At 36.9% G+C, this 22,829-nt stretch overlaps 7 protein-coding genes across 15 annotated transcripts; 2 read left to right on the top strand and 5 right to left on the bottom strand.

Moving 5' to 3' along the window:
* The first annotated feature begins 17 nt into the window (after nt 1–17).
* On the top strand, nt 18–1,167 carry LOC145728269 (eukaryotic translation initiation factor 3 subunit G-like). Its single transcript, XM_081978360.1, has 3 exons — nt 18–274; nt 332–686; nt 738–1,167. Exons 1-3 carry the CDS (start codon nt 134–136, stop codon nt 1,106–1,108), a joined length of 867 nt encoding a protein of 288 aa, XP_081834486.1. The 5' UTR covers nt 18–133; the 3' UTR covers nt 1,109–1,167.
* Nucleotides 1,168–1,483: 316 nt separating this feature from the next.
* LOC145728273 (nitric oxide-associated protein 1-like) lies at nt 1,484–4,157 on the bottom strand. Its single transcript, XM_081978368.1, has 6 exons — nt 3,372–4,157; nt 2,850–3,324; nt 2,328–2,699; nt 2,011–2,269; nt 1,743–1,963; nt 1,484–1,680 (listed from the first exon to the last, which is right to left on the bottom strand). The coding sequence occupies exons 1-6, from the start codon at nt 4,041–4,043 to the stop codon at nt 1,514–1,516; spliced, it is 2,166 nt and encodes a 721-aa protein (XP_081834494.1). The 5' UTR covers nt 4,044–4,157; the 3' UTR covers nt 1,484–1,513.
* Nucleotides 4,158–4,231: 74 nt separating this feature from the next.
* Nucleotides 4,232–5,652, top strand: LOC145728278 (corepressor of RBPJ and splicing regulator-like). The gene is made up of 5 exons (XM_081978382.1): nt 4,232–4,411; nt 4,500–4,659; nt 4,715–4,943; nt 4,996–5,193; nt 5,246–5,652. The coding sequence occupies exons 1-5, from the start codon at nt 4,340–4,342 to the stop codon at nt 5,556–5,558; spliced, it is 972 nt and encodes a 323-aa protein (XP_081834508.1). The 5' UTR covers nt 4,232–4,339; the 3' UTR covers nt 5,559–5,652.
* An 802-nt stretch (nt 5,653–6,454) lies between these two features.
* LOC145728276 (uncharacterized) lies at nt 6,455–14,895 on the bottom strand. 7 transcript variants are annotated; one of them, XM_081978372.1, is made up of 6 exons: nt 14,511–14,895; nt 10,941–11,006; nt 10,159–10,240; nt 8,065–8,267; nt 7,536–8,000; nt 6,455–7,469 (listed from the first exon to the last, which is right to left on the bottom strand). In XM_081978372.1, exons 1-6 carry the CDS (start codon nt 14,570–14,572, stop codon nt 7,040–7,042), a joined length of 1,308 nt encoding a protein of 435 aa, XP_081834498.1. In that variant the 5' UTR covers nt 14,573–14,895; the 3' UTR covers nt 6,455–7,039. The 7 variants fall into 7 exon arrangements, with proteins under 7 accessions (XP_081834498.1, XP_081834497.1, XP_081834501.1 ...); XM_081978371.1 differs by having other exon boundaries at nt 8,065–8,270; nt 14,511–14,893; XM_081978375.1 differs by lacking the exon at nt 14,511–14,895 and adding an exon at nt 13,770–13,978 and having other exon boundaries at nt 8,065–8,270.
* A 369-nt stretch (nt 14,896–15,264) lies between these two features.
* LOC145728281 (glycerol-3-phosphate phosphatase-like) lies at nt 15,265–17,172 on the bottom strand. Its single transcript, XM_081978384.1, has 5 exons — nt 17,016–17,172; nt 16,304–16,596; nt 16,015–16,246; nt 15,807–15,951; nt 15,265–15,751 (listed from the first exon to the last, which is right to left on the bottom strand). Exons 1-5 carry the CDS (start codon nt 17,104–17,106, stop codon nt 15,580–15,582), a joined length of 933 nt encoding a protein of 310 aa, XP_081834510.1. The 5' UTR covers nt 17,107–17,172; the 3' UTR covers nt 15,265–15,579.
* Nucleotides 17,173–17,950: 778 nt separating this feature from the next.
* On the bottom strand, nt 17,951–19,401 carry LOC145728279 (uncharacterized). The gene is made up of 5 exons (XM_081978383.1): nt 19,141–19,401; nt 18,795–19,087; nt 18,410–18,641; nt 18,214–18,358; nt 17,951–18,157 (listed from the first exon to the last, which is right to left on the bottom strand). The coding sequence occupies exons 1-5, from the start codon at nt 19,229–19,231 to the stop codon at nt 17,983–17,985; spliced, it is 936 nt and encodes a 311-aa protein (XP_081834509.1). The 5' UTR covers nt 19,232–19,401; the 3' UTR covers nt 17,951–17,982.
* A 43-nt stretch (nt 19,402–19,444) lies between these two features.
* LOC145728277 (aminoacylase-1-like) lies at nt 19,445–22,651 on the bottom strand. Of its 3 annotated transcripts, none has more exons than XM_081978379.1 (7): nt 22,492–22,651; nt 22,237–22,366; nt 21,413–21,582; nt 21,039–21,357; nt 20,802–20,989; nt 20,249–20,478; nt 19,445–19,719 (listed from the first exon to the last, which is right to left on the bottom strand). In XM_081978379.1, the coding sequence occupies exons 2-7, from the start codon at nt 22,337–22,339 to the stop codon at nt 19,509–19,511; spliced, it is 1,221 nt and encodes a 406-aa protein (XP_081834505.1). In that variant the 5' UTR covers nt 22,340–22,366; nt 22,492–22,651; the 3' UTR covers nt 19,445–19,508. The 3 variants fall into 3 exon arrangements, with proteins under 3 accessions (XP_081834505.1, XP_081834506.1, XP_081834507.1); XM_081978380.1 differs by having other exon boundaries at nt 22,237–22,386; nt 22,492–22,634; XM_081978381.1 differs by lacking the exon at nt 19,445–19,719 and adding an exon at nt 19,766–20,055 and having other exon boundaries at nt 22,492–22,650.
* Between the last annotated feature and the right edge of the window lie 178 nt (nt 22,652–22,829).

The raw sequence follows: 22,829 nt of genomic DNA on the forward strand, positions 1-22,829 counted from the left end.
CTTCTCTTATAGTTTTGTCAGTGTCAAATGTCACTTTGTTCTTCGAACGTGTTTCTTGATTTTCTACAAATTTTTCCCTAATTTTTACTACCTAGTGCAGTAATTTTTGGTAAAAAACTGATTAAAATAGAAAATGCCGGCTGCTGAAGAGGTAAAGTCCAGCTGGGCTGACGAGGTCGAGTTAGAGGGTGGCGCTTTACCACCGTCAACAGAGGTGGTGGAGAACGGCCAGAAAATTGTCACTGAATACAAATACAATGAGGATAACAAGAAGGTGAATAGTTCTTAACTTTTCATTTTAACTATTACTTTTACATTGTGACTACTTTAGGTGAAAATTGTACGAACGTACAAGATTGAAAAACGCATCGTATCCAAGACAATCGCGCTGAGAAAGACCTGGAAAAAGTTTGGAGAGTCTTCCGGTGATAAGCCCGGCCCCAATCCAGCTACAACCATTGTCGGTGAAGATGTCTACATGCAGTTTATCTCTAGTAAAGAGGAAGACAACAAGCAAGAGGACGAGGGAATTGATAAACTGAAAGCCCTGGGAGACAAAAATGTTGTCAAGTGTCGTACTTGTGGAGGTGACCATTGGACTTCCAAGTGTCCATGGAAGGACACAATCTTGGCTGGTGGAAAGGTGCCTGATGATAAGAAACCAGCTGCAACTGGAGGACCAACAGGTGAGTTTATCTATGCAGTCAACAAAGTCAATGAGACTTATGACTTTTCAGGACCTGGTGGTGCTGACTCTAGCAAACCAGGTGGTTCCAAGTATGTACCACCCAGTTTGAGAGATGGTGGAGCAAAAAGGGCAGACGGGCCGAATATGGCGCGTCGCGATGATAACTACTGCGCGATCCGTATTGGCAATCTCAGCGAATCCACCACAGAAATGGATTTGGAAGAATTGGTGAAACCGTTTGGGCCCATTCACAAATTGTATTTGGCCAAGGACAAACAAACGGGTATATGTAAAGGATTCGCCTACATTCATTTCAAGTTTAAAACGGACGCGGCTAAAGCCATTCTTAGGCTGCACGGGCATGGTTATGACCATCTTATTTTGAGTGTGGACTGGTCAAAGCCTGCAAATAATCAGTAGTGGAATTTGGTTTTTAATCATTTTACTTTATATATAATCAATAAATTCAATATGATGGCTTTTAGTTTGTTTTATTATTGGCAATATTGGAAACTCTCATTCAGGCTCAATGAAAGATAAGGGGTGTTCAATAATTGTTATGGTCAGGTCGGCAATTGTCACAAAAAGCATATGTCTTAGATAACATTGCAAACAATTATTATATGACAGCTGTTAAAGGTCACCACTATTTCCGCCATATTGAAAAATTTGACAAACACTTTCTTTTTCTAATGCGAAAAAAGTTGATAATCTGACAGTTGATCAGATCTGTCAAACTACGTTTGGCTCCATAAAGGTTTCAGCCTAGAGTAAGCTAAAGGTAAAATGCAGTAATAAAAGACAAAAACTTTAATAAACTAAAATTCAAATAATTAGCTTGTGTTTCCGATAAGCTACACTGTATCTCACTCTACCGCCCCGTAACTGCACTGCTTTAGGTAGTAAACAGTCTCTAATATGCACTCCTCGTTTTTCTGGGGTCCAGGCTTGAAAATGGTAATCGGCTAAACCGCAATTAATCGAAACCCATCCTAGACTCGTAAATCAAAATATAAAATAATGTGTAAATCTCCTTTTTTTATGGTTTTCTTACCGGCACTAGATAACACCACATCATAACTGGATTCCTTTGCCGATTTTCCGAAAATCTTGAACGTTTTTGCTAATTCCAGTCCAGGCCAACTAGCAGCCCTATCGCCTTGAAAGATTGGCACGCCGAAAAATTCACTTCCTATCAGTTGTTCATAAACTGAGTCTACATTCTTAGTTTCACATACTGTGAGTGGTAAAGATGGCGCTCGAAAAACGGTCAACCTAAATATGTATGTTGTCAAGTACAGTTAGTCTAGGATTATGACTACCTGATAGGTCTGGGTCCGTCGACAAAGTCCAATCGAGCCAATCCAGCAATAAATAAAGTTGTGCCAGGTTTAAAGCAGAAACTCTTTGGTCTAATCAATTGTTTGGGCAGGGTTTTCAGCAATTCTTGGGTGGTTAATAGGTGTAGGATTTGATCAGGGTGTACTACTCCAGGTGTGTCATAACACCACTTTCCAAAAGCAAATTCGGGTAGATTCTCGTCTATGCCCATTACTGTTTGGCCCCGCATCGTTTCTTTACCTTCAACAAAATACCACTGTTCTTGGATATCTCCTACCATTTGGGAAATTTAGAATACCCTGAGAAGTAAAACTGTCCAAAACTAAACGTTCAGGCTCTTTAGGTCGATAAGTTCGTTCGACCCGTCCGGACAAAGTGGCGTATTCCTGCGCCTTGTAACGAGATTCGATTAGGGCTTCTTTTCTAATCTCCTGCTCTCTGTCTTCAAGTTTTTTCAGTTCAATCAAACGTTTCTGACGCTCCTCCATACGAGTAGCGGTAAATTTGGTAATAGGAAATTTTAACAGACTCAAAGTGGTGCCCGGCCAAACGCTGGTTGTGGCACATTGTATCAGCTCAGCGGCTTGCACTTTGCAAAAGTCAGATTTTAGTAATGAATTGAATAGCGTGGATTTACCCACATTGGTACACCCTATTAAATACACATCCCCTGGAAGAAAAATTTTTTTATGGTATTGGGTATTTTGCCTAAATTGCAGTTGGTGATTGGTCAAAAAAAGCAGCAAGCTGAAAGATTTTTTGACCAATCACAAACTAGGATACATCAACATATTTAACCAATTAAAAGAACACCCCCCACCTTTTCTTTTTATTCTATGCAAAGAATTAATCAAACTCTCCACCCCATAACCGGTTTTGGCAGAAATCAGCTCAACGTGTTTGATTCGTGCAAAACCAAAACCGCAACATTTCAAATTGTCCACCAAAATTTTTTTGATGTTTTCCATGAATTTAGGTTGATCTTTAGGCAGTAAATCCACTTTATTTCCAACTACTACAATTGGCGTTTTGGGGCCTATTATATCGGCCAAGCCGGGCCAAATAGAACAAGGAAAATCTGTTAAATCTACCAGTAGCAATACAGTGCCAGAACTGAATGAAATTGTTTTGAGTACTTTAGGATAATCATCAGGAGACACTCTCACTTGTAGAGCTATGTTGTATTCTTTTAGAAAATGACACCTTTGACACAAGACTGCTTGTAGATTGGCTCCTATTGGGGTAAAACAATTTTTGAATATCTCTGATGGCAGATAACCTGGTATTGAGGTGTCCTACAAATTTCAGTCACTAAATTGTACAGAACAGAAGTAACACTTACCTGACAATGAAGATATGCCCCACATCCACCACAAGGTGTATCACTCACAGGATACTGTCTGTCAGGAGTGCCGTAATTAATATCATCTTTTGAAGGCTCAACATCAGTAATGTCTGTTTCATCTTCATTTACCTCTTCAATAAAATTTTCATAATAACTCATCCAATTCTTTTGATTATCCCTATCCAGATACCCTTTTTTAGCAATTATTTCATTTTTTATTGACTCATTTTTAGCCTTTTTGTAACTAACATCATCTACTTTGGAATTAACATTTGTGTAGGGAAAAATAGCAGGAGCATTTGATTCTAATGGGCTTACATTACTGCAACCTTCATGGTCATCAGGCTCACTGTTAAAACTCTTCTCCAGGTCATCGCTGTAATACTTTAAAGTGAGCGGCAAGGGTTGCACAGTTTGCAAAGCCAATCTCAATTTTTGTTGCTTGGATGAAATAACTTTACTTGCTACAAACCCTGGTTTCACTACTTTTGACTCAATCACGCTGTTGTAAAGGAGCGTTTCGGCGTATTTCGCTAATTTATCATTTTCTTGAGGTTCCTGTGTGGTTTCCAATTCCGAATTTGATGGTTTGCCAGTTAGAGACCTTTGGCATATTTGGCAACGAGTTCGTCTCAATGACGAAACGGAAATACGTTTCAGGAGCAACATTTGATTTCAATATGTAGTGAAAAAGAGTAAACTTAAAACAGTTAAAACTTTTTGGTAATCATAACAAAACAATGTAAAACGTTTAAATTGAATTTGTTGAGGTTAGTTTCAAGTTTCTACTAACCTACTCTTCTTTTTTTTTATTAAAAGTGCAAACGTCATATTTGACATTTGACAACAATTATTTGACGTCGACGACGGAGTAGAAGACATAGAAAAACAAAAAAAACCCTTGTTTTGTAGTTCCTGTATCATTAATTTTCTTTTGATTGAATTGTTTCTACTAATCCAGCAAGATGGGTAAAGGATTCAATAATTACATGTGCAAAAAGTTCTTCCATCCAGCGTCCAGAGACAACTTAAAAAGGGTAGGTTTTTACACATCAACATCATAGTGCACCTTTGTAAATTAGCCCCAAATTTTCACACTTTCTCTAATCTATTGTTTGTACACAGGTATGGATGGCAGAGCAGAAAGCTGAAGCATACAAAAAACGTCAAGAAGAGCTAAGACAACAGTATGAAAAAGAGCAAGACTTGCATGATAACAAGGCCATGCTGAGCAAAGAAAGCAAAGACAAACTGGCAGTCAGTTTTATGTATGAACCTCCTCCAGGTGAGTAAATTTTCTTGTGTTGAACTGTTACAAGTTCCAATTTTGTCAAAATTAGGTGCCCGCAAGGAAAGAGAAAAAGAAGATGATGAGCCTGAGTACAAGTTTGAGTGGCAAAGGAAATATAATGCCCCCAGAGAGAGTTATTGTAAAGGTGACCAGGAAATCCGCGACCAACCTTTTGGTATACAAGTGAGGAATGTCAGATGTATAAAGTGTCACAAATGGGGCCACATAAACACTGACAAAGAATGCCCCATGTATAGTTTATCGATGAGTGCCGCCAGGTGAGTGTAGCAACCATTTTCAGTTTCAGTTTTGTTGAAACTCTTTATTTAGGTCCCTAGAAAGTACCTCTATTCTGGATGAAAAGTCTTTGGTGGCTCAAATGCTGGAAGATGGATTGGCATTAAAGAAACAACACATTAATACAGTGGAAGCCAACAAACATTTACTGGTCAGTGAGGATGAAGATGAGAATGATGAAACCAGGTTTTTAAAGTCTTTGACTAAAAAACAAAAAAAAGCCTTGTTAAAGTAATTATAATTACCCTTGAAACTATGAGGAAAACTAATAATTATTATTTAGGAAACTGGAGAAAATTGAAAAAATGGAACGTCGCGCCGAAAAACAAAAAGTAAACGAACGGAACAGAAACAGCAGTGATGAGGACAGTGACGGGGAAAAACGCAAACCCTACAAACCAAAGAAACATGTGAAACGCGAAAATGTCAAGATTGAAAATGACAGTGATGAGGACAAACCGCAAAGCTATAGAGAAAGACAAAGTTATGAGCAAAGGAAGAAGGAAAGAGAGGCGCGACAAATAAGCGATAGAAAAGACAGAAAAAGACGATCAGACAGCGGCGAGAGGGATCATTCTAAAAGACAGAGGCGTTGAGTTGTGTGTAATTTGATTATCTTTACTAATAATATATAAATGATGTATTGGGTAGATTGTAAGTTCAAATAAAGTCTCTGCTATTGGCCTTGAAGTGACATATGTTATGACAGCTGTCAATGTCAAACAAATAATAAATCAGTATGAACGTTTTCATGGCAAACTATGTTAAAATTGTAAATTCAAAACGAAAAAAGCTGTAAGTCCGCCATTTTGAGAGATAATAATCTACTGATTGGTACCGTTTGTCTATGCTTCTATGCTACCCATTTAAAAAAAAGTAAGGTTCTCGTAACTCAAAAATGACAGCTGACAAAATTTAGTAAAATTTTCTACAACTTTTGTATTTACTTAATTTTTCTACAACAAATAATAACTCGCCCAGATCAATTAAAAAAAATCGTCAAAATTTGTTTTTTGCTAAATATCTAGTAAAAGCTATAACCTTTTTGTATAAAACAAAAATGGTTTTAAATTGGTCCCGTAAAATTGCAATTCATTCCCCATTTAATCGACGAGTTTCCGAGACTCCTTCACTAAAAACGAAAAAAATTGTCATCACACATGACTGTACTGGTTGTATAACGCGGCAAGTCACGTGACACATTTCCGTGCACCTCACAATTTCCAAAAAATTAAAGGATTATTGAAGTAGCAACTGTCCAATTTTTTGTAATCAACATTTAATATAACATCAATATGTGATAAACATTTAACATCAATAAAAACATATCGGCCATTTTATTTTACATTAAAAACTATTATTAATTAAACGACTTAAAAAGAAATCTTGAAAACGAGATATGAATAATATTTCAGGAGGATTCAGTATAACGAAGAAGACTTGCAGGACAAGCAGCGCTGATACTGAAGTTTTAGGATAAAAAAATACGAAATTTAGTAAACATACTTTTGTTAGGAGTTATAAAAATACTATCACTTAACCGGTTTTTAGAGAAGCTTTAATAAAAGATTCACATTTTTAAGACCGAATTTTAGGGCTTTACAGTATATAGTTAACTCTTACCCAAGGTCCATTTATACCGTTTTTAAAGGGTTATTCGCATATTTCAGATACGTGAAACACACCCTAAAAGTATACCTACTAAAAAAATTCTTTAATAGAAAAAATCACCATACCGTCACTGCTCACAGCCCAAGTTGAATATACAGACTCAAAAAAAAATAAATGGATCTCTCTTTAGGTCAGAGTCGTGTGTTTCCCAATCGCGCCCAACCTGTTTGAGCATCAAAAATGTTATATGATATATTACAAAAACTGATCTACCGAACTCTATTCTCTGGGCTTATTTGGAAAATATACCTATATGCCTTTCTACCGTTATTTTAAAAGGTTTTTCTTGTGTGTGAACATAGAAACGTCAGTCTTGTAGAATTCCCCTGACCATCACAGCCTTTAAGCAATTTTTGTTTCAAATAATCCAAAATTAGTGTGTCAACACACCCCGGACTTCTTTCATTTAATTCCAATTATTATTAAATTCGTACTTGTACTTAGAACCGCTAATATTAATATTGTTATTACTATTTCTCAGGTCGCCGCTACTAAAACTGGGTTGAAAGTTGACGTTAATCGTCACCGGATGCAAAACGATATTTTGACTAGAGGGCGCAGCCTCCATAATATTGTAGTTGTGCAGATAGGGCAACAACGTTTTGTAGTCGATCGACAAGGGCACGTAGTAGGAGCCTTTGGTGTGCAAAACGAAAATTGGTACGTTGAAATTAACGTCCGACGCATTGGACGCCACCACTTGAAGTGCATCACCGCGAGGTGGCGTTTCTTTTTGCAACGTCACATCTGGAGTTGACGGACCTTGATGGCTGTGCTCTTCGTTTTCTGATATTCTTCTGCACGGTTCGCTGCTTGGCGGCGAACTTTGATTGGAACTGAAATTCAAATATTTTTTAACCAATCACAAACTACAAACATGTTTTATTCAAAAATGTCCTCACCTCTGATTTTCGTAAATAGTGCAAGAATTCCTCCTTTCATCGTCCAGTTTCTGTCTTTTTGGCACTTCGTGCGCGCTCAAGTCTTGCGTAAACCTCAACTTGATGTTCGTCTTGTATTTGTACGACATACCGGTGGCGTTCGTTTCCTTTTCAAAATCGTCCGATCGGGGCGTCGTGGTGGCGCTGAAAACCCCCGGATGAGCGTCGTTGCTGTTGCTATTCTCCGGTTCCGGTTTCGGGATGGAGAAATCTGCAGTTTTTCCTGGATTTCTCGATTGGACCACCTGGACTGGAAACGCGTTGACTTGATCCAGTGCTATGGGGGAGGCGGGACCTTTGGAAATTTGCTCGCAATGTTTCTGGAGATGATTCACTAAGCGCACGCACAACGGATCTCTGGGAAAATGCCCCTCCACTTCCACCATAAAACGCATCACTTCTGACATGCACTCTTGGAAACCCAATCTGTTTATTAACAAAACATTATAAAATATATTAACAAAATTGTTCAGTACTGCAACAGTCTCACCGATAGTGTTCAAGTGGACTGCCCCTGTCTTGCGATTGTAGGTGTTTCATGTGTTTGATAGCCATTTCGATGATTTCAGTTTTTTCAATGCGACCGCGTCCTTTTTTCAAATATTCAGTGGGAATTAAACGGGATAAATCGGCCAGACAGTTGTTCATTCTATCTCGTCGTCTCTTCTCGATTATTCGATGCGACATGGGGTCCTGCTATAATGGAAAAACAAATTTGCTATAGCTTCTACTTCAGTTAATCACAATTATTATTAAGTAGGTATGAACATAGAATTAAACACACTAGAATAATCTAATTTAATAAATGATTTGAAGGGAAGAAATTTTTGACTGAAAACGGTATTTGAACTACAAAGATGAGTCATCTATTGACATTTTTAAGAAATCTGGCAACTATAACAGATTTGACAAAAAAAAAACGATTTTGAAACCGTGTAACGGACAGAGAAACGTAGGTAATTGCATGCGTGGGAGAAAGACAGAAAACGAAAAAAATATCAAGTAGGCCATATTTTTAGCGCGCTGTTGCCAAACACCGTAAGTAAGTTTGTCGAGGGTATTGAATACTTACGGCGTTTGGCAATAGCGCGCTAAAAATATGGCCTACTTGATATTTTTTTCGTTTTCTGTCCTTCTCCCGCGCATGCAATTACCTACGTTTCTCTGTCCGTTACACGGTTTTCCTATGGTGGCTTTTGTATTTACCACACCTGTATACAAGGCTGTTTGAAGTGCAATACTAAACTGAATCACCCTGTATATAGCATAGTGTGACGATTTTGAAAAACTACGACAAACGATGAGTTTCGTATTGTGCCCAGCTCAGTATGGGGATAAAACGACGAAACTGATATGGTTGGCAGTATTTTGAGGAATTATTGATTAATCCAAAATTGATGAAAGTTTAGAATGTACATGAGCCACCACTGGTGACTTGATGATAAGGTGTTTTCCTAGCTGCGCAACCCACTTTTGGTTTTTGTAGAAAATGGAAAATGTTTTTAAACTAACTTAATCCTAGAATATAATGTTGTAACAGTTTGAGGACCTCTGCTTTATCCAAAACTATAAGGTCATGTATTATTGATAAATCTAATATGAATTACAGTGGTCCTAAACCTGTTTACCACAATATATAGATATAGAGGGTGTCCCACGAAGATTACTAATACAAGTACTGAAACCAACAAAATTGATCACATGACTACAATCAATTTCCTGTAACATATTTTCGTGTGACACCCTGTATAAATTAATTTATATATTAATAATTATAGTAACAATTTAACGGCCCCTATAACTCTTCTAAAGCCTTCCCTTACCTCTCGGAATTTTTTATAACGAGTTATTGGGGCTGCGCCTTGTGTATTGTAATAAAATATTGCCTGTAACTTCGAAGGCCGATTGGTTTATATACAGAGTGTACCAAAAAGTTTCTGCTTTTTAGGGCGGAAACTTTACGAAACTCTGGCACGATAATCCTATACAGTATGTCCCAAATCAGTCAAAGAGTACAAAGTTTTTGGAATGAGTTTTTTTCTACTAAAGAACGCTTAATTTGGAGAAAAATACTTACCGAAAGGACTACTAAATTGGGACATTCTGTATAAATTAAAAGACTTATTGAAGCATCAACATATAAACGATCACACAAATTGGTATCAAAACAACCCAGTAAGAAATGTCTTGAATATGGTGTATTTCGGATATTATGTTATTTTATATAAGCACTTAAGGTAGTACGGATACAAAATCAGCTAAACATAACTTATGCTCGGTACAGTCAGGGTGCCAATTTGTGACCACATATGGACTGATCACAGAACACAAACACCGTGTACAGGTCCGTTTTCTCCTCATTTTGGGGGGCTTAAATAGCTTCATCGCACCCCTGAACTTTGAGCAGCTGTTAGAGGGGGGGGGGAGGGTATAAAATTGGTAATTTACTTACAGTGTGTGTGTATTACATTTTAATTAATTGTTTTTTTCTTTTTATTTAGCTAGGAATACAGGCAATGTTTTTCGAATCTTTTTTCCTATACATCCTAAAATACATCCGTTCAGGATGTTGCGTGATACTTACCCGGGTCACTTTACTACTTTTCTTGTACGGGCCGTATTCACAATCATCTTCACTGCAAGTTGCAGTGGAAAAGTTTAAATTTCTGATAAAAGAAAAGAATTAATGAGTACATTTTTCTAGACAAAAACGTATGCTATAAACAAGAGATAATAATATTTATATAGTAAACAAGATACTTTTAGGGACAGTTTTATAAAAACCTAGAATAACTGCATGTTGTGAGGGGTTATAAAGCTGTCCCCAATAACCTTTTGTGTTCTAAATGTACTTAAATTTTAAAACATATTTTGTTAAGGAGACACACAAATAATGTCTCGATAACAAAAATTGTTAAAATACAATAAAAAAGTTGGCTCAGCAACTATAAATAGGGGCCCACTACTATTACTGCATAGTTAATACCACTCCAACAACATGACATATCAGTTCATTGACCAATTTAAACAAACGTCACCATGACAGTTCTGACATAATAGTTTCGGGCCGCCCAAATGAACAATCGAATAGATCCTAATCTATTTAATTGTTCAAGAAAAGGTGTGTAAGAGAAATAGAAGGTTGAGGGTGGGAATGGGGAGGAAGAAATGTGTCTATTATTACCATTCAAACTGATGGCACAAACACATATCGGTCTGCTTATTACCGTAAATGGGTTGCTAACGCAGCTGCGGAATAAGCCCTTTTTGTTCTAAAAAAATGCGAAAATTTTTTCTAAACGCCTGCGGAAATTAGGAAGCAAAAAAAATCAAAGCGTGCGGTATAGTGACGGGTTCGATACTTACGAATCGCAGTAAGGGTACACGGTGCGGTCCTCTTTCATTCTGACAGGTTCCTCGTTACCGATGCAACTGGAAAAAAATGTTTTTTTTCAGTAAATAATTCAAAAGTTGATCAAGGGGCGTTCACAGGTACGGACATTTTAATCTGTCAACTCACCTGTCAACCAGCCTAACCTAATTCTTCCTTATAAAATTATAGACGGGCCACTAACATAACCCTAAAACTATTTGTGGTAGGTCAACTGACGTAATAAATGCAGTCACGTGATAACAGTAAAATCGAGTTAGTTGAAAGGGAAATACCGAATTGAAATTGTTGTTGAGTTTCGAAACAAATTATCAATGAGGAAAAAGAACAAGTATCAGGAGGTAACAATAATACAAATTATAACCCGTTTGTGCATTAAGCGAGGGGGACGGAAGTTGATTGCGCATTCGCCTACTGCGCAGTTGAATTGACGCAAAGTCATTGTCAGTTTGGAGTTTCAAACCCGCAAAAATTTGTTGTTTGTATTTAATGTTAATTTGTTTTGTTTGTTTGTGGTTCTTTAACAGTTGAGTTTTGCAAATTTAAATTAAGTTGTACAGTGGACACTAATAATAGTGTTTTATAGTGCCAACCGAAAGTTGACGGCCGCCATATTACTCCCCCTCTCCCCCTTGTTTCTGTCACCCCCTTTGTTTGCTATTGCTCCTTCCTGCTATATTTTTTTTATTCATTGCAAATTATCATGGCTTTTGATTCTGGCTGATACTACAATAATTATTATGACGCAATAATTGCCTCAATGATAAATATTCTCTATGTACCGAGGTGGAGGTCATTTTTTCGGTTTGTAAATGATACAGTTTTGACACTCTCTCATGATTTATAGGCAGGTATGCGGAAAAGTACCGAACTTTAAACAACTGATTGCCGGCGTAATTTGTGGCTTATTATAATAATAAAATTAAATATTAGCTATCTTATTCCCTTATCCATTTATGATGCTAAAATTTGTTAAACAAACTATTTGAAGCGAGTCACTGCGAGACACCATCACTAGTATACAGATCTTCAACGTGAGCACATAGTTGCATTTTCTATTTTTAAACAACTCGCCTATTGTTGATTTAAACAATAACGAAACAGATAAACTAGCTATACATTTACGTTATATTTTTAAACATATACAATGTTGTCAAAGTTACGTATTTTCGCTGAAGGCTTTCTAAAGGATTAAGATTAGTCAAAATGTTACTAAAATTGAAACACATATAAGAAAGTTAAAGAGTTTTTGTCAAAGTTTGTAATGACGTCATTTGACAGCAAGTTATGTGATCAACAATTTGACAAATTATTGTCCTCTGCTTATTACCATATCAATGTATGTCAACATGTTGCATGAAAAAGTAGATACGCCTATATGACAATAAGTAGACAGAAAATAAATGACACCTGTCTAGTTTTACGTCACTTTAAGACAATTACATGTATATAGGGTGAACCAAAAGAACACTTAATGTTTCTAGAGTATTAAAACAAAACGAGTGTAAAGAAATGTAATGTTATTTCCTGTCAAATCATCTTCCACCCTATATATAACCGGCATAAAACCGGTTATCGTCGAGGTGACGTGTCAACTGATAAGATTGTTAATTAAAAAAAATCGCCACTCACCGATATCCGGGATAAGCAAGAATCATATTGGGAGCGTTCATTAACGATAAAAGGGCGTATAACCACTTTTTTAACTTTGTCCGCGCGGTTCTAAATAATCCGGTTTTACTGCACTAGTGCACTATGTCCTGCTCGACCGATTTGCTGCGAAGCGAACTGAAAAAAAAGCTTAAAACGCGCAAACAATCGCTTTATATATAAACGTTGGCGAACCAAAACTGATAAAAACGAAATTAGACAGTCTTTATTGAACTTATACATACACACTAAAACACGTGATCCACTTTAAGATAAAACACGCTCGGATTAGTTTTTATTGTTTATTCGTAAAACGTATACCGTCACATGACCGAACGCATGATCACGTCCACTCTCTTTCTCTTTCTGAGATTTAAGTAAAACACGTTACAGTCACCCGAGGACGTGGCGATAAACGCGTAATTTGATGGATTTTCGTTAATAAATTTTGTTAATTGCATATGATGCAACAATGATAAAAACGAAAACTTGCACCATTTTGATGACACATCAACTTATTATTGTTTTAATTGGATTATATACAGTGTGACCAAGAAAAAATTATTTTTACCTAGATAAAGGGTTTTGTAGGTAATGCACCCGAACGCTCAGTCAATATGACGACCATAAGCTAATCACGCGAGCAAATAGTGATATTTGTGTTGATAAGAACTATAATTGCGTATATTTCTTGTTATTTTCGTTGTGCAAACGTTGTGAACGCAATCAATTTTTTGTCGGATTTGCAAAGTGAAGAGTGTTATATCCAAGGTGGCAGTAATTTAGTCACTGGGCGTACACACACACACACACAACAGTTAGACACGTGATAGTGGCTGACATTTGTGTACAGTGATCACGTGGTAAGCAAAACGTATCGAGTCCTTGAAATCATACAAGGCCCTGGAATTTCAATCAGGCTGTACGATTTTAAATAAGTAAAACCAAGGTATAATAACCAATAAATTAAAGCTTTTTGATGAACACAAACACAAAAATACACATCAAGTAGTAGGTTAGGTTAGGTTAGGGCCCTTTCTCTTTTTTTTTAACAGGCCTGAATTCAAAAAAAAAGCTTTCCTATAGGTACATTTAACATTTACAACACTACAGAAAGCTTGGTATTTTTAATTTGTACTTGTTTACTGTTTTACCTTTTATGTTACTTTCCTTCTGGAATTGCTTCTGGATTCATGGGAGAAAATGCGGGTTGTAAGTGGTGTTAACCGTTGGCACTATTTTCTTTATTGGGTCTTTTACTTACAAGCGTGTATTACTATCACAAAATTAGTTCGGTTTGGTAATTAACTGGTTTGCACTAAAATCTTCCCGCAAAACGGTTAAATTATTCGAATTTTAAGTGAAAACTAATGTAAACATAATTAATGAAGTTTCGTCACTGTCAATGATGTCAACTGACAAAGTGGCAAATGTCAAAACTGATGGGTTTACAAAAATATTTACAAAAACTCCTTTAAACTATCGTAAAACATTAGAAATAAAAAGATTCAGAAATTCACACAGAATTTCGTGATTACTTTATTAAAACTACAGTTTAAGAATCATTCTTCAATTTTACTAGAGTGAGTGAATTTCCAGCTGTATGTAGTGTTGCCTACTTCACAAACCATCGCGGAATTCTACCATATTTTTGTATTGTTTTAGTATTCAATTGATTGTATTGGCATATAAATGATTTGTGTATCAGCTGTTCAAAGCGCAGTACATGCATTAAAACCATCTTAATAACAAATTTTCTGGTCGTGTATATTCGATCGGCTAAAAATAGAACCGGCGATCATTTTTAAACATAATGATAGGTAATCCGTATAGACGTCGCATTTACGTCACCGCAACTAATTCCTTATCGCGTCTTGATCAATAGGGTCCCTTACCTTTCATATTTAACCCGTTGCATGTTGGAGTTATCTTCCCAGTAAGCATGGGCCACATCCATAATATGGTGTAAATTTCGGCAGTATGGAAACAGGAACCACTTTTTGGGTTGAACACTTTAGGGAGGGGATAACCAGCCACAACCACCAACACACCAGAGATGCGTTTCTTGGAATTGTTTACAAAATATTTCGCATCATCCACAATGATAAAGTGATAACTATAGCCGATATTTTACAGGCTTTCATTCGAGTATGCCGTGAACTGGATGGAAATGGGTAAACACGCTATGATACACGTGAAATTATCCATACGTATCACCGAAGTATCGCGAATCGGTCGTCTCTGTTCGATACGGTGATCATCGTACCGAAAGTTAATATTAGACAGTCATTATAATCTACCTAAAAACAAATCGATACTTTTATTTCATAATACGAGGAATGCGCAGTTTCTAGTCGAAGGGGCGGCATCGAATCGTCCACCCCTGAAATGTAAGGGGGCGGCGTGTCTGAGATTGAATCGAGAACGTTGCACATGATACAAGTCACGGATCACGTTTGCGGTATCGTGGAACACCACGTGAACGATTTTTTTTTAATTCTCATGCTGACATTAGTTGCAAAACGCATCAGCAAATTAATTAAAGCAACAAAAGGGTCCAACTAGGTGCGGACCGATTGCACGTATGAAACAAATATGCCCTTTGAAAGTAGTTTCTACAAATTGATTGTTGTTGATAACAAACACGTGTTTTTATTTTTATGCCTTTAATAACGGTAAGTCCACGTGTCTAGCAGATTTGCATCAATCTCAGTTGATAATTTGTGATTAGTCAAAAAAAAGCAGCAATTTAAAAGCTGCTTTTTGACCAATCACAAACTCTACAGAGATTTATGCAAAATGTAGACTTTTTGCACTTAGAAAAGTGTAATAAATATACAGAGTGTTGTTTAAGGTTACATAATCTCTTAATTCGTAACAAAACCGCGCAGTAACAGTGTATACACATGACAGCAATGTCAAAAAAATCTTCTATTATATATAGACTACTCTTGACACATGACTCTACATGTCTTTTATTTTAGGCAAAAAGTCTCCAAATTTATCAGCGACATAGTTCGGCCTCCAATCATTGGAAACGTTCCATTTTTCCACTTGATCTCTGGTCCACATTCCGGACAACACTAGACAGGTTTGGTAACCTGCGCTTATACCAAATACGATGTCGGTGGCAACACTGCAAGAGAAACATGTCAAATGTCAATAATCATTATAAATTGAGTCTCACTCACTTGTCTCCGATCATAAGAACCCTATTTGGGTTTGCAATGTTATATTTGGCGTTAATTGAATCAGCTAAAGGTTTACTGGGTTTGCCCATTTTAATTGCGGTTTTTCCGCTCCACCTTTCGATACCGTCTACCAAGTACTGAGCAGCTGTGACGTATACAATTATTAATAATAATTGGGCCACAATCAGGCCGGAATTGGTTCATTTACATAAACAAAATAGGTTGTCACCGAGTGGTGCCAAATCGTCACACATGCCGGTAAATAGTTCAATTCCCTCAATTTGACTGGCAATCACCTGAGCAACTTGTATAGATCCATAGCAATGATTGACGTCAGTGTCTATCACTATCGCTCCCACATTTTTACAAACCTCTAGTGCCCTCAACAAAACTTCCTTAACCGCGGTACCATTTTCTTCTAAGACTCCTGACCAAACATCCTAAAACATACAATTAATACAGCTCAGATAAATACTGTTATTAGTGCATATACTGACTTTGTACTCAATGACCTTATGGCCGGCGTCTGTCAAAAGTGACTTAAGCACTTGAGAACCGATAACGTAAATATCTTTTTGGAAATTTGTCTTCTTCAAATACTGCACCAAAGACAAATTGGGGTTAATAATTTCGTTCGGTTTGGCGCCGAAAGGCGTCAGGATTTTTATCAAATTATCCACTGGGTACAAAGTGTTATTCGTTACGAATCCAACGGTTTTCCCTAATGCTCTTAATTTTTTGATCGCATCATCTGATCCGGGAATAATAGTCTTATTATGCACCAACACTCCTAAAATGTGAGAAGATAATGACCGTATTCGTTTTGACGTCACGGTGACGTGTGGTTTGACAGTTCGTTCAATTATGGTTTACTTGATTCATAAAGCGTCAAAACAAATGCACACTTAGGTTTAGGTGACACTTGTCAAAAATTTATAATTACATTAGTTTTTTAATTAAAAAAAAAATATTTAAATACTTTTATCAATGCAAACCAAATAATCATACTCTTGTACAACATGTTTTTCACTAAAAATCTTATATTTTTACATTCACACTTGCCGCTTCCTGTCTATTTGGTGACTAAAATTTTGTTGTAGCAACTCTGTAAATACAGGTTTTCAACTAGTCCAAACAAAACTAATCCCGCTTAATATACATAATTCAACAATCTTCAATAAAACCGTATAATTTTACAATACAACTTACCGTCAACATCAAACAACACTGTATCAACAGAATGTATGATATCCTGCACTGATTGATCAGACAGCCGATCTATTCTCTGTAATTTAGCCATATCGATATGACTTTCGAACAGTAATGGAACCTCTCGTCACTTTAAGCATTAATTGAAAACAATTGTAAGATTAGTAGCCACTTTTCGGTTATCAGGAAGGTTTCTTATTCGCTAATAGTGGTTTGCTATGGGAATTTTTTTTATTTAACTCGTGCGTCATTCTTATATTAGATATATTGTTTACAGTTATTGTTACTAACTTTATTTTAGTTTTGTGCAAAGATCGAAAATTGGGATTCCATTCTTCCGGAAATTGTCAATTATTCACTTGCTCTTTGGTGCAAATCTCCCACTAATTTAAACACTGAAAATATGATTGGTTGCCTAAATATTTTAGAAACATAATTGACCTTTGACAGTTTGACATTTCAGTAAAACATAACCTGGAAAAAAACCACAACAAAAACAAATGTTTGTTAAATTTTTTGAATTTAGCATTTTATTGTTGTAGTGGCATTTAGTGGTTTGTGCCTTGTAAAAATTAATGTAATTTTTTTATTATATTGTGTGCCTTAAACGGAATCTCCTAAGAAGCCAAATTATTTTGAAAGAAGAATGATTAAAATGTATGGTAAAGTTGGAAATGCAAATAATAAAAATCTTGCCTGACAGTACATTATATAAATAATTAGCTATTTAAACTATTTAAGAAAGGTCCTTGTTTTATAGTAAGTGCGGCATTTGCCTATACTACAATTTCCAACTTGGTTTGCTGTAAATACAGGTCAAACCAGAACAAATGGCGGTTACGTCATATCGTCAGTGTTTCTCATTAATAAATCATCAAGAATCATTCACATCAGGACTCAGGACATCAGGAGTTATTTAAGCAAAAAGACTAGTCCATACTTGTCATATGTTAATGGTAACAATTCATTATTTATTAGTATCCACTTGACATAATTCTGCCAAATTACTGGCAACATAATCAGGCTTCTCCTTATTTTTTAAACTGTCCCAGTGTTCAATGTCGGACGTTTTACAGTCTCCAGTCAGTACCACGCAAGTCTTAAAGCCGGCCTGAACCCCAAAAACTATGTCAGTTGAGAGACTGTAACAAAAATCTGTGGTAATTCAATGATTAAACTGGATTATTTGGACACATACTTATCGCCAACCATCAAAACCTTTTGAGGATCGGACACTTGAAATTTCGTCGTTATAACGCTTTGCAACGCCCGTCCAGGTTTGGCCATCGGTATCGCCTTTTTACCAGTCCATCGTTCCATGGCTTCTATAAAAAACTTGGACGCTACTCCTTAATCAATACTAATGGTTAATTAATCGCTGTTAGGCAGCTTACAAATGAAGAACATTTTTTCATCCAAAGGCACTTTGTCGTCGCTAGTTCCGGACAACAGCTGGACATCCTCCAGATGATTTAAGAGCACCTGAGCCACTTGCAGGGCTCCGTAGGAGCAGTTAAAGTCCAGATCTAGATAGACAATGCCGACGTTTTTGCACATTTCTAGTGCCTTTGTAGAGAGAGCTTTCAGGGCTACACCTCTGCCATCTAGTTCATCCAGATGGATATCCTGTTAATGAAAAACATTTTGATGTTTGTTTCTTAAAAAAAAACTTCATCATCATGGTCATTGACCTTCAGACAAGATAAAACAATGGAATCCACCAGTTAAGTACAATTTAAACTTTCTTTTGTAATTTCTTGACTTTTTTTAGGAAAAAACCTTGTATTCGATGATTGTATAACCGGCGTCCTTCAGTAGATTTTTCGCACATGTAGGAGCCACCATATACAAGTCTTTTTTGAAATTAGTGTCGGTCAAGTACTGCAAAAGACTGGTGTTGGGGGTGACCACTTCGTCAGGGACCGCTCCAAAAGGGGCCAAAAAGTCGGCGAAAGCTTGGGTGGTAAACCCGGAATTGTTGGTGACAAAACCGATATTTTTGCCGAGTTTTCTCAGTTTCATTACCGCTTCTGGCGAACCGGGTACCATGTTACGTTGCCGTATCAAAACTCCTGTAAAATCCCGTTAATAAACGGAGAATATTCCCATAATTGTGTAAATTTACCGTCGAGGTCGAGTAATACGGTTGTAACACTGTTAAGCAGGTCTTGCAGTTCATTTGCCGATAAGTTTCGGATCCAATTCAGTTTGGTCATGACGTTTAAGTAGGTTTACTTCACTCCACAGCACCCACGTTAAAACTGAAAGTTTGATGTGGTGCTTAACGGTAAAAAACGTTCAGTGCCAACGCGAATACAACCGAAGCATGACGGTGTAAACATGAGTAAGATAACATCTTATCTGGTTGTTAGCAACTGTACTAACAGGAACTAAAAAGAGGTGTCTTAACAGAAAAAAAAACACTCATATTTATGTTACTGGATGAAATTATAATTTAATTAATAATACAGGTGAGATTCTTTTAGGTTAAATTTATGCAGGTAAATTTCCTAGTGTCAATAGTATTTTGCAATAAATCGTTATTCCCTTGAGAAAAGTAGTTAAATTCAAAAATTCATTGTGCGCGTGCAGTGTTCGTTCCGTGAAATTCATAGGAGAAAATCCGATTGCAGGAATACCTTGTTGCCGCACGTATCTCGCGTCAGTTCCTCCAGGACAAACTAATGGCTCCAATTTCAAACCGCTGAAATGTTATAATATTGCAGTGAACAATAAAACAAACTAAAAACTGTTTTTAACACGTCGTATACCTATTTTATTTAAAACAACCTAAACTACACGTATAAGGCACTTTATTAAAACGATCAAATTGAATTAAACGTTGGCGACGGCTTTGAACAAGTGACAGTAGATCCCGATACCCTTCAGGAAAACGTCTTTATTGAGGAATTCGTCGTGATCGTGCAACAGTACGGGAGTGTTATTAATGGGGGAGAATCCGAGGGCGGGTAGGCCAACGTCGCGCACGAATCTGCTATCGGTGCCCCCCGGAAATATTTGGGGTTTCAATTTAAGACCCCTAAAAATAATAACGAAAAATCAGTAGAATCAGGTTAGTTATGATATGGTATTTGGATTGTTAGTCGGGCCCCATTATGAGTTTTAAAGAAACAACATTTTAACTGTCATTGAGTTAAAGCAATCACCACAGTTTAATACAATATGAGATTTATGATAAAGCTTTTGTGTTAGTAAACTAAAGCTAAACTTACAGTTCATCTGTAGCCTGTTTAAAAGCCACCCAATAGGAATTCGACGAATCCAACTTAGTGGCTGCCACTGGTGGTTCCTTTTGTTCCCATTCGATCCAAACATCCTCTCCCGCTTCGCGGCACCACTGCTTAATTTGCTCCTCCCATTTAACAGTGTCACGTGTCACCGCATTACGACAGTCTATTATTATGACCAGTTCTGGTGGTACCACATTTGACTGTACACCACCCTGTAAAATGGATTTTTTATATCAAATTAAGTTATACAGGTGTGGTAAATCCAAAACCGACCATAGGAAAACCGCGTAACGGACAGAGACAGAAAATATACAGAACAAAAAATATCAAGTAGGCCATATTTTCAGCGCGCTGTTGCCAAACGCCAAGTATCACTCAAATACCGTCGACAAAATAGCTTGGCCTACTTGATATTTTTTTTGTTTTCTGTCTTAGTCCCGCGCATGCAATAATGTACGTTTCTCTGTCCGTTACACGGTTTTCCTATGGTCTGTTTTGGATTTACCACACCTGTAGTTGTTTTAGTTCATTTTACTCGTATCTGGGTTAAATTGACTGTAGTAACATCACCGACTGTTAAAGTGGGATCTTTTTTGAGTTTTTCAACTTCACCCTTCCTGAACTCGAAGAATTTGTTCAAAATGTAGGAAACTTTCTCGCCTGCCGTGTTTTCCAGCAACAGCGAGCCATGCCCGGGAGTGCCAGGGCAGTGAATAATCAAATCTAAACCTTCCTTTATTATTCACATGTTGTATTTAATGTGGAAACTTACGCCAAATATTCCTCTCTCCGTAAAACAGAGCAAAAGTGTCAGTTTCACTGGCCATACCTTCATCAAGAGCAAACCCAACATTTAACCGTTTAAAATCGTCAGTGTGAACAAACTTCTTCATCCCATCTACCCCACCAATTTCTTCATCGGGCACAAAGGAAATGTGCAAAGTTCGTTTCAACGTCACTCCTTCGGCTTTCAATCTCCTGACCGCTTCCAAGTATTGAATACCCACAGATTTCATGTCTTGCGTGCCTCTGGCGTAAATATCGCCCTTTTCGTCTATATGGGCACCGAACGGCTTGTACGTCCAGTTTTCCTGTATACCAATCAAGTTTGCTACAGTTTATACTAATAAGTAAATATGCACTGACCTCGTAAACGGGCACCACATCCATGTGACTGTTCAAGAGGATGCTGGGTAATGCCGGATCTGAACCAACCCATGTTAGTACTACTATGGGTTTGTTTTCTACCACATTGTAGACCTCGATTGGTAAGTTCAGGCTTTTGGCTTGGGCAGTAAGAAATTGCACACAAGGTTCTAAAATATGGTCATATCAAGAACAATACTAAAATAGTTTATTAAGTAAGACTGATAATAAATGCACTTAAATCACATTGTGTTTCTAGCATTTTTCCTTAATTTATGAGAACAGTTGTTGGAAAATACAAATTAATATTACTGGCAAAGATTATCTACATGTGCAGCATTTGCGTACATTTTGGCCGCATTCGTTTTCACGCCCCATGGAGCGAGCAGAGCGTTTTTAATGTCAGAATGACGTAATTTGACAGTTGCTCAAATTATGCGTTTGCCAAATTACGTCATCGTGACGATGACATCTCCATGGAGCGTGAAAACAAATGCGGCCTTTCACACAGTGGGTATAGTTTGTGATTGGTCAAAAAAAGCACCTTTCAACTTGCTGCTTTTTCTTGACCAATCACAATCTAATAAACAGTGCATTCAGGCAAATGTAGACTTATCGTGAAGGGTATTTGACGTTTTTTCTGAAAGTATGTAAATTAAAAATAACACAACATTTGTGACAAATGATATAACATTTCCTACTGTTTTTGACCTTTTATCACAATTACAACACCACATTTGAATCCCCTGAACTAGTCATTTTTAGCTCGCTAGGCTATTACAGACAGTTCAATTAAAACAAAAATAATCATTTTACGAACTTACCATAGTTTATGTTGGGGTGGACGCTGGCGATTTGTAAATATTTCTGAAAATTATCAATGGCCTCATCGTCAAGAGCCCCTTTTCGATCAGCTGATAATGGCATTTTTGATGTTTGGATGACAGATGACTACTGCAATATCAATTCAATTTCTACAACAACCCATCGAGATATCAAGTGCTAATATGAAATAGTGTTAAATTTGAAATCCAAGCATTTTTTCCAAGAAACTGTTATAATGCAGCCACAAAACTCACCTATTTTAAGCTAATAGAACTGGTTTGTCTTTAAAACTAAGAACCACAAATAGCTAACAAGTTTAGTTGTGGGCAAAACTTGATTTAAATTAACTGGTGTAATATGCGGATGGCGCTTATTTACTCATTATTATAGAACGTTCCCTTCTACTTTCGCTTATCAATCATCCTTATATCCCCACGGCTATTATTAATAATGTTTATTATACACACATTACAAACGACCAAAATAAGACCGCACTTTGTTATCAATCTTACAACTCAAACCTCTGTAATATTGTTTGAAACAATAAAACTGATAATTTAAATGTTTTTCCAGGTTTTACAACCGCAAGTCA

The sequence above is a fragment of the Ips typographus genome, linkage group LG4 (assembly GCF_016097725.1).
Source record: "Ips typographus isolate SLU linkage group LG4, UJ_Ityp_2.0, whole genome shotgun sequence".
Classification (NCBI taxonomy): domain Eukaryota; kingdom Metazoa; phylum Arthropoda; class Insecta; order Coleoptera; family Curculionidae; genus Ips; species Ips typographus.

Excerpts from the sequence above, each read along its gene's own strand:
- LOC145728281 (XM_081978384.1), bottom strand. The coding sequence starts at position 17,106 with ATGGCTAAATTACAGAGAATAGATCGGCTGTCTGATCAATCAGTGCAG. Across the intron at positions 16,597-17,015 it reads AGTGTTGTTTGATGTTGACG|GAGTGTTGGTGCATAATAAG; the intron begins GTAAGTTGTATT and ends CTCACATTTTAG. Across the intron at positions 15,952-16,014 it reads TGACAACCTATTTTGTTTAT|CTGCTCAGTACTTGGTAGAC; the intron begins GTAAATGAACCA and ends TATACGTCACAG.
- LOC145728273 (XM_081978368.1), bottom strand. The coding sequence starts at position 4,043 with ATGTTGCTCCTGAAACGTATTTCCGTTTCGTCATTGAGACGAACTCGT. Across the intron at positions 1,964-2,010 it reads GACGGACCCAGACCTATCAG|GTTGACCGTTTTTCGAGCGC; the intron begins GTAGTCATAATC and ends ATACATATTTAG. Across the intron at positions 1,681-1,742 it reads TGTGGTGTTATCTAGTGCCG|GATGGGTTTCGATTAATTGC; the intron begins GTAAGAAAACCA and ends TTACGAGTCTAG.
- LOC145728269 (XM_081978360.1), top strand. The coding sequence starts at position 134 with ATGCCGGCTGCTGAAGAGGTAAAGTCCAGCTGGGCTGACGAGGTCGAG. Across the intron at positions 275-331 it reads ACAATGAGGATAACAAGAAG|GTGAAAATTGTACGAACGTA; the intron begins GTGAATAGTTCT and ends TGACTACTTTAG. Across the intron at positions 687-737 it reads TGCAACTGGAGGACCAACAG|GACCTGGTGGTGCTGACTCT; the intron begins GTGAGTTTATCT and ends ATGACTTTTCAG.
- LOC145728277 (XM_081978379.1), bottom strand. The coding sequence starts at position 22,339 with ATGCCATTATCAGCTGATCGAAAAGGGGCTCTTGACGATGAGGCCATT. Across the intron at positions 21,358-21,412 it reads ATGTGGTGCCCGTTTACGAG|GAAAACTGGACGTACAAGCC; the intron begins GTCAGTGCATAT and ends ATTGGTATACAG. Across the intron at positions 19,720-20,248 it reads AAACAGGCTACAGATGAACT|CGGTTTGAAATTGGAGCCAT; the intron begins GTAAGTTTAGCT and ends ATAACATTTCAG.
- LOC145728276 (XM_081978371.1), bottom strand. The coding sequence starts at position 14,572 with ATGGATGTGGCCCATGCTTACTGGGAAGATAACTCCAACATGCAACGG. Across the intron at positions 11,007-14,510 it reads CAACGGGTTAAATATGAAAG|TTGCATCGGTAACGAGGAAC; the intron begins GTAAGGGACCCT and ends ATTTTTTTCCAG. Across the intron at positions 8,001-8,064 it reads AGTCCACTTGAACACTATCG|ATTGGGTTTCCAAGAGTGCA; the intron begins GTGAGACTGTTG and ends GTTAATAAACAG.
- LOC145728279 (XM_081978383.1), bottom strand. The coding sequence starts at position 19,231 with ATGACCAAACTGAATTGGATCCGAAACTTATCGGCAAATGAACTGCAA. Across the intron at positions 18,359-18,409 it reads TGAAAAAATGTTCTTCATTT|CGTCCAAGTTTTTTATAGAA; the intron begins GTAAGCTGCCTA and ends ATTAAGGAGTAG. Across the intron at positions 18,158-18,213 it reads GTTTTGATGGTTGGCGATAA|TCTCTCAACTGACATAGTTT; the intron begins GTATGTGTCCAA and ends TTTTTGTTACAG.
- LOC145728278 (XM_081978382.1), top strand. The coding sequence starts at position 4,340 with ATGGGTAAAGGATTCAATAATTACATGTGCAAAAAGTTCTTCCATCCA. Across the intron at positions 4,944-4,995 it reads TTATCGATGAGTGCCGCCAG|GTCCCTAGAAAGTACCTCTA; the intron begins GTGAGTGTAGCA and ends CTCTTTATTTAG. Across the intron at positions 5,194-5,245 it reads CAAAAAAAAGCCTTGTTAAA|GAAACTGGAGAAAATTGAAA; the intron begins GTAATTATAATT and ends ATTATTATTTAG.